Source organism: Gymnoscopelus microlampas (assembly GCF_963454915.1).
Source record: "Gymnoscopelus microlampas genome assembly, chromosome: 7".
Classification (NCBI taxonomy): domain Eukaryota; kingdom Metazoa; phylum Chordata; class Actinopteri; order Myctophiformes; family Myctophidae; genus Gymnoscopelus; species Gymnoscopelus microlampas.
This window is the reverse complement of record NC_139944.1, coordinates 16,187,120-16,195,791: the sequence shown is the minus strand read 5'-3', so window position 1 is coordinate 16,195,791 and position 8,672 is coordinate 16,187,120. Positions and strand designations below refer to the sequence as shown.

General features: G+C 41.3%; 1 protein-coding gene across 1 annotated transcript in view; it reads left to right on the top strand.

Moving 5' to 3' along the window:
• Positions 1–8,431, top strand: part of ddx27 (DEAD (Asp-Glu-Ala-Asp) box polypeptide 27) — a 14,363-nt gene extending 5,932 nt beyond the window's left edge. The window contains exons 11-21 of the mRNA XM_084061958.1: positions 247–388; positions 996–1,149; positions 1,663–1,744; positions 2,273–2,450; positions 2,930–3,036; positions 3,203–3,296; positions 4,297–4,388; positions 4,498–4,618; positions 5,425–5,518; positions 7,799–7,894; positions 8,232–8,431. Of these exons, the coding sequence (XP_083918084.1) occupies positions 247–388; positions 996–1,149; positions 1,663–1,744; positions 2,273–2,450; positions 2,930–3,036; positions 3,203–3,296; positions 4,297–4,388; positions 4,498–4,618; positions 5,425–5,518; positions 7,799–7,894; positions 8,232–8,247 (1,176 nt within the window). The 3' untranslated portion in view covers positions 8,248–8,431. The remainder of the gene's footprint in view (positions 1–246; positions 389–995; positions 1,150–1,662; positions 1,745–2,272; positions 2,451–2,929; positions 3,037–3,202; positions 3,297–4,296; positions 4,389–4,497; positions 4,619–5,424; positions 5,519–7,798; positions 7,895–8,231) is intronic.
• Positions 8,432–8,672: the final 241 nt, after the last annotated feature.

The window sequence follows — 8,672 nt, the reverse complement described above, 5'->3', positions numbered from 1 at the left end:
ACACACACACACACGGATGACACTTTTATGCTAGCTGGTGATAAAAAACGTACGCTAGGTAGTGAAAATAATGGTGTTTTGTGCTTAGGGTATTTTTCCAAACATTTTAGCTATAAAAGAAAAGAATAGCAGATGTACAAGCTCGCAGCCCAGCACGAAGTGAGCTTGTAGATCTGCTATTTTTGAATATCTAACATATAAATGGATAAAGTGGTTAAAATGATGTGCTCTGTGTCTGATTTCTAGGTGAAGGACCTGGCGTCTGTGTCTCTGAAGCAGCCAGTCAGAATCTTCGTAAACAGTAACACAGACGTCGCCCCCTACCTGCGACAAGAGTTCATCAGAATACGACCCAACAGAGAGGGCGACAGAGAAGCTATTGTAGCAGGTACTACTCTACTGCTGCTGCTACTGCCACTACTTAGACATACTGTAAATGATGGGCAAGTTGTAGCTCAGGAGATAGAAAACACTGTTTGGGGAAACGGAAGGTTCTAGGTTCAATTTCCATTGTCAAAAGTGTCCTTGAGCAAGAAGACACTGAAGCCCTTAGGTCAGTGGTTCTCAAAGTGGGGGCCCTGGGGTGTGGGTGTGGGGGGGTCCAAGGGGTCCCCAGCAAAATTTGTTAATACAGCAGCACAATCATTTGAACCCCTTTATCCATATTTTATACGTTGGCTATTCAAAAATAGCAGATATACAAGCTCACAGCATGTCATTGAAGCGCCCAGGGAGTGCTAGTGATTCTTGTCTGTTTTTGGAACATAGTTCTTATATGACGCGATCTAAGATGAACATATGGGATTTTTCAATAGAATGAATAACTCTGTCACCCAAGGGAATAGTGGCCTCTAGCGTCAGACTTGGTTCTCACCATAAATTGCACTTTAAATTAACTCTCCATATTTGACCATATAGTTAATAATAATGCTAATAGTAATTCTACACTATTACTACTACTGTAACTCTTACTTGTGCGTGTGTGTGTGTTTCAGCCTTGCTGACGCGCTCCTTCCAGGATCACGTGATGTGTTTCACTCAGACTAAGAAGCAGGCCCACCGCCTGCACATCCTGCTGGGACTGATGGGGCTGAAGGTTGGAGAGCTGCATGGAGACCTGAGCCAGACCCAGAGGCTGGAGAACCTCAGGTACACACACACACACACACACACACACACACACACACACACACACACACACACACACACACACACACTGGGGTAACGGTTCTCAATAATTTTTCATTTGAAGGACCTCCAGTTTGATATCTTCGGGTGGATAACTCATTATGTCCAAAACTGTTACTTTTCAGGACTCAAATAAAAAAATAGCAAAAACGCGCTGTGAGACAAAAAGTTAGAATATGGAGATAGGAGGTTTTGCCCCGACAGCAACAATATGCATTAGGCCACAGACCACAATTTGATAGAATGATAGAGTGCAAATGTACCACATAACTGGACAGTAATTAATTGTATTTCTTACGCACCTGCTCTATAAACATTGATTAAATGTAATTAGTGAATGATTCAAAAACAGCATCAGTAAGTTCAATGGAACCAGATCAGAACTTGAATCAATCACACTCTCCTCCCCTCTTCTCTCTCCTCTCCTCTCCTCCCCTCTCCTCTTCTCCTCTCCACTCCTCCTCTCTTGTCCAGGCGTTTTAAAGATGACCAGATAGATATCTTGGTGGCGACAGATGTTGCAGCCAGAGGTCTGGACATCGATGGAGTCAAGACGGTCAGAAACTCTTTGGGATATTGCTGATTTATTTTAGTCCTGTCTGTCTGTCTGTCCTTCACATATCTCGAGAACCATTCATCCGATGGACTTCACACCTGACGGATGTAATGCTTAGGACCCAAGGAAGTGCACAGTCGTCGTGTGAAGTCGATCGGATGAGCGGTGTTCCATACAGCGGACATGACCCAAACGGGCATGTGTTATAGTGTTTTTAGATGTTTTAACGCTTGACCTAGCATCCCTATTCCGGCTGAAAACGTTTATTGAAAATGGCAAATCTACAAGCTCACAACTTGCTCACAATCGGCTATGTTCTGGATAGTACAGAGCCAACCAAGGTCAGGTTGACTCAGCATAGAGCAGGGGTTCTCAAACCTTTTCCAGTCAAATTGATATGTATTTGGCCGCAGACCCCCATTTTTAAATGTTCTCTGCCAGGGACCTCCAGAAGAGAAGATTTGGAGAAGATCTAAATTATTCAACATTTTCCAAACTTTTTCAAAAATAGCATGTTTCTGTGTGTAGGTGATAAACTTCACCATGCCCAACACAGCCAAGCATTACGTCCACCGTGTGGGACGAACAGCACGAGCGGGTAAAGCGGGACGCTCCGTGTCTCTGGTTGGAGAGCAGGAGAGACTCATGATGAAGGACATCGTGAAGATGGCCAAGAACGCAGTGAAGGCCCGAGTGCTGCCTCAAGGTACTGACAGTACTGACACTGCACTACACCATTGGTTCTCAAACTTTTTCAAGTCAAGGACCCCCAAATTGATGTATTTGGCCGTGGACCCCCATCTGAAAATGTTTTGTGCCAGGGACCCCCTGGGACCCCCTACAAGCTTGCAGCGCTGCACGAAGTGATGCTTATTCATCAAAGAATCACAAAACAATTCATTTTTTTTTTTTACAATTGACCAAATCAATTAGTCTGATTAACCACTTAATCCTTGTATTATATTTTGTTGTACAATGGTGGCATGCAAAAATAGCAAAGATGGCAGATCTGCTATTTCCACTATACATCGTTCATGAATTGTACTTTTGAGGCAAACATTTGAAATAGTCTTGATATTGATTTGAAGTCAGATCGCCCAGCTATACTACAGACTAACCTGTCTGTCTGTCTGTCTGTCTGTCTGTCTGTCTGTCTGTCTGTCTGTCTGTCTGTCTGTGTATCAGAGGTCATCTTAAAGTTCAGAGATCACATCACCAGTCTGGAGAAAGATATTTATGCAGTCATGAGACTGGAGAAGGAAGAGAGACAGATGGCTGCCACAGAGGCTCAGGTATGTCTGTCTGTCTGTTGCTGTGTGTGAGATTATGTACTGTGTCCTGTGAGCCTATCCTTCTGTCTGTCCGTCCGTGATCAGCTAATCTCGGGCACCGCTGGACCGACCGGCCTGAAACTTTGCATGCACAACTTTGCTAGTGTGTTTTGGGTTTGTGTTTCAGATCAGTGTGGCCCAGAAGCGCCTGACCCAGACAGAGGAGGAGGCACCAGAGAGGAGCTGGTTCCAAACCCGACAGGAGAGAAAGACAGAACGCAGTCAGTATGACACACTTAAATATAGAGCAACCTATAACAGTATGATGCACTTAAATATCGTTGCTGTCGGGCAGAAACCTCTTGTCTCCATATTTTAACTTTTTGTGCGTAAATTACTGCCCTACTTTACCATACTAGAGCGACACACAATAGTATCAAAAATAGTAGGACTACAAGCTTGTTCGTTTTGAGCTTGTTGATCTGCTATCATTGAATATTTTAATCCTGAAAAGTAACAGTTTTGGACATATGAGGTTTCCACCCGACAGAGACGATATACTGTAACCTATAAAGCCTTGACTAGGGATGCACAATGTTGACATTTTGGCCGATTACCGAATTAATTGCATGGTCAAATTGACCGTTACAGATACCGATATTGCAATACAACTTTCCAGTAGGAAGATTTCACCCGTTGCACAGTAACTGTGATCCTGGGTGCAGATGTAATTAAACAGTGCATTCTCATTACCGATAGCCGATACTGATATGGTGACCGCTTAATCGTGCATCCCTAGTGTTGGTGCATACAGTATGTTCATCTATCCATCCATGTATAAATGAAGTTTAGACATGCTGGAACCGTATGAGCCTGTGTGCAGCCTTAGATCCTCAGGCAGGGCTGTCTTGACTGTCCCCTAGACTCACCTCGTCACTATGGGGCAATCAGGCTTTTGCAGCCCGGGCACCTAGACTCTGGAACGCCCTGCCTCAGGACCAGAGGGATGCAAACTCGGTGTCATCTTTTAGATCACTTCTGAAAGCCTACTTTTATACCAAGGCCTTCTCTTAGATCATTTTAGTTTATTGTTTAGTTTATTGTTGTCATCATTATTTTATTGTTGTTTATCTTACCATCTGTTTTTAAGCTGAATTGTTTCAGCGTGTATTTTATTTTGCCACTGTAAAGCTCTTTGTAACAAGTTTTCGAAAAGTGATTTATAAATAAAGTATATTATTATTATTAATCCATCCTTCCATCTATCTCCATCTCTTCTAGTGAATAAAGCTCTGCAGGACTTTGACACGGCTCTGAGAGGAACTAAAAAGAGGGCAAAATTCCTCAAAGACGGAAAGAAGAAACAACTGACTGTAAATACATAATTATTAGTATTAATATTTGTATTGCTGCTATTGTATTGTTATTGTTACATTATTACATACATACTTTGATTGACACAAAGTGTTGCCCCGCCCCCAGGCTGAGGAGCGCGCCCAGTTTGAAGTCCTCAAGTCTCAGATGTACGCAGAGCGAGCCGCCAAGAGAGAGCGCCGCCCCAAGAGAGCCAGAGCCATGCCCGAGGACGAGCCCCCACCCCAAGGTAGGTCTAATCACCTCATTGCACTTATTTGAGATGATCGCAATTATTTTTTAATAATAATAATTTAATAATAACGTAATCGGCACAATTATTTCCATGTTGAAAAAAGTTCATATTTTTTCAAACATTTTCAAAAATATTGGGAAGAGCAGATCTACGTGACGAGTTTTGAGCTTATACGACTGTTTCCACTATTCATGTTTTTTTTAAGTGTAAACTTTAAGTTATTACATTATGTAAGTTATTATCTGCCCTGTGCAACTTAAGTTTACGAAGCCTAAAAGCCAAACAGAAAAGTAATTTCTATTCATAATGTTCAAAGACAGAAACACAATTAAATCGTTAATCGCAATTATTTGAGCGACAATTCATTGTCAAGTAAAATGTCATTATCTTGACAGCCCTATCTGGCACTGTTATTACATAATATCCTGATCCCAATTATTTGAGATGATCGCAATTATTTATTAATTACGATCGTCACAATCCTTTTCCATTCAACTGTATAAGTGTGAACCTGTTGAAGTGTGTTCATAAACATGAAAAATTCTTCTTCCGCAGCCATTGTTTCAATATCTCTGCACTCTTTTGCAGATAGTGTAATCTTTTTTACACCTTTGCCTGCCGTTTGGTGCCAAGTGCTTACAGTACTTGCATTAATCTGTGTGTGTGTGTGTGTGTGTGTGTGTGTGTGTGTGTGTGTGTGTGTGTGTGTGTGTGTGTGTGTGTGTGTGTGTGTGTGTGTGTGTGTGTGTGTGTGTGTGTGTGTGTGTGTGTGTGTGTGTGTGTGTGTGTGTGTCCAACAGCCAAAAAGAAAGCCGTTAATGGGGGCAAGAAGTCTGTGTTTGACAAGGAGTTGACCAACACCAGCAGCAAGGCTCTGAAAAACTACAGAGCAGGGTAAGACCTGTCTGTCTGTCTGTCTGTCTGTCTGTCTGTCCGTCTGTTGGGTTGTTGTTAGTGTGTGACATCATTACGGGGCCAGGCTTCCAGCATGGACCCGTTTTGTTATTGGCATTATTCCGTTTCTTCTTCTGCCACTTTTCGCAGTTCTGGCTGAACCGTGCATACGCTTTTTACGAAACTCGGCCATATGATAGATGGTCATAAAAAACTATCAAGAAATAAATCTCACAATCTTTAATCAAAAGGTGGCGCTATAGCACTCAGTTGAAAATGCCAACTTTGAACAGGTACAACTCATGACCTGTTTGACCTACAGCCATACAACTTCAATACACACATGCGTCTCCTCATGATGAACAACTTTCACACTCTGACTTTTGACCTCTGACCTTTAGATCTCCCACCATTTTGAATTACATGAAAAGCTGTTAAAATCTATCTCCTCCTGGGATTTTTGAGCAATCTGCACGAAAAACATGAACTTTGGACCTATGCCGACCAAACGGTGCAAGCGGATTTCTTCTAAGTGAAAAAATGAAGCTTTGATGAGCCAATGAATATTGCAGTTTTATGACAGTTATTCATCTGCCCCTAACACATACATGCAGACTCACATTTCTTTGAAAATTTGCAGTAATGTACAGGGTCATTCCAAATATCACTGAAACCAATCTTACTCCAATTGGTCAAACAAGGGCGCTATAGCAATTTTTTGAAAATGCAAACTTCAAACAGGCAAAAGTCATGCCTCGTTTGGCCGACAGCCATTAAACCTGCTTACACATGTGCCTTGACTCATGAGGAACACATGTATCACTTTTACCAGCAAGCTCCGCCCTTAGATTGTCCGCAATTTTGAGCAGTTTGAAAAACACTTAAACCCAGGATTTTTCAGCTATTTTCGTGAAATGGTATCATCTGTATGATCTCCGTTTTCACTAGATCAGGTCTGTTGGTCCAATGGCTTCCCGCTTAAGTGAATGTCTCACAACATCAAGGTAGCCGGTTCAAGCCTCACTTAATGCAGACTTCATTTAAAGTGCATTGCAAACAACAAGACTGTATCAATGAACACATGTGCAATTGATAAAGATAACATGAAATGCTTATTTGAGAGGGTATGTTTTTGCAATGTATGACATACTTCATTCTGAAAATAGACGATCTACAATCTCAAAACTTTTCAGATAGCAACGTGTTTCTGAGCTTGTAGATCGGCTGCTTTCACTGGTTCACTTTTATCTTCAACAGACAACCTCAGCCTGGACAAAGCTATAGCACTATAGGTAGTGTTGCAGCCTGTCAATCCGAAGGTTGAGGGTTCGATACCTGTTAATGGCAATAGGTTGAGATGTCCAATCAATCCAATCTGCTTCCATCTCTCTTCAATCTATTCCCCCTCTCTCTCTCTCTCTCTCTCTCTCTCTCTTGGTGAGAGGTGGCATTGCAAAAAACATGACCTTAAGCTCAGTCTTCTATGGCTTATTGTGCATATTACTTATAGTTTTGTCTCTCTTTTAATGTATGATATACTTCATTGTGAAAATAGCCGATCTACAACCTCACAACTTTTCAGATAGCAACGTCCGTAGAGTCCGTAGGTTGCTAGTTCGATCCCTGTCCACGACAATGTATTGAGGTGATCATGATTTGGCATTTTTCGGATAACACATAGTGTGTCTTGAGGATAGGCTTAGGCGTTGTTTTACTGAGGTTAGGGTTAGTGAGGGTTTAAAATCCTAATGTTAATTGCATGGTCTTCTTTCTCTCAAGTTCAGTATTCTATGTTTCAATGGCTTATTGTGCATATTACTTATCATTGCTTTCTTTTTTCTCTCTTCATTCCCTGGCCCCGTATTATCGCTGCTTGCAGCTATATTTCTGCTTGTTATTATGCCCAAATATGGCCATGCCTGACATCTGCCCAAATTCCAAATATGGACATGCTAGACATCAGTGCAAGTTGGCATTGTTAGGCAGCAGTTTCTGTTGTGTGTCGTCAGAGTAGAGCTGGATCAGTGAGAGCGAGATACGCAGGCATAGAGCTGGGTCAGTGAGAGAGAGATAGTTCAAATTGAAAAGTAGCAAAAATAGCCGATCTGCAAGTACTTGTAGATTGGCTATTTTTGCTACTTTGGGATGACACTGTAGTAAGATGAAGTAGGGCATTCATTAAAAAAAAAACATAAAAAGTAAAGTTATGGACATAAGAGGTTTCTGACCATCAGCAATGAAATACAGTATATCTACTATAGAAATGTGTTTATGTTTCAGACCGGCCTTTGAGGACAGGAAGAGACTGGGGATGAACAACAAGAAAGGAGGGATGAACAACAAGAAAGGAGGAGGAGGTTTTAAATCCAAATCCAAGTGAGTGAACTATAAACTTCTGACCTCTAAACATATCCAATGGAATCCCATGTAAAGGAAATATCCAATATGAGAATACAGTATTTGACTTTTCTGGAATTTTATAACAAACATTTTGTTGACAAACGGGACCCAGGGCAGGCCCAAGTGGGATTGGGGACATTGAAATGGTTAGTTTTTGATGTTGGAGCTACAGAATGATGTAACACTTGGTTAGAGTGTCAGTTTTGAAACTACAGATTTCGAAATATATTGTTGTTGTTGTTTTTTCTGAAAATGTAAGCTCTGTTTGCTGCTAATATCAGCCAGGTTTTAAATTAAAGAACACGTCTTTCAGGTTTAAGAGGAAGTAAACACAGAGATGCCATGACTGTACCATACCGGACTGGACTGTATCATACTGGACTGGACTGTTGGTTGAAAACATTGGATTTTCCAGTCTTTGTTCTTCATGTTTCATAATGTTTTGTGTAAAACGTTTAGACTATCTGTTATACGTGAAATTCTTTATCAATAAAGATTTGATGATTGACTTAAGGACATAGCTCTTGTTCCGATTACTACAGACACAAACAACACCTACACACACTGTGTCCTATAAGTCATAGACATAAATAAATAGACGCTGCATTGGCCACTGGGGCCATATGTCTACGTCGCTGCCATATTTGCTGGGTCAGCTTGCTATAACTCCATTGCAAGACAAATGCCAGAGTTGTATAGAAGTACCTGAGACCGTTTTGGCTGTTTAAGAACTTTTACTATGTATGTAAAATAT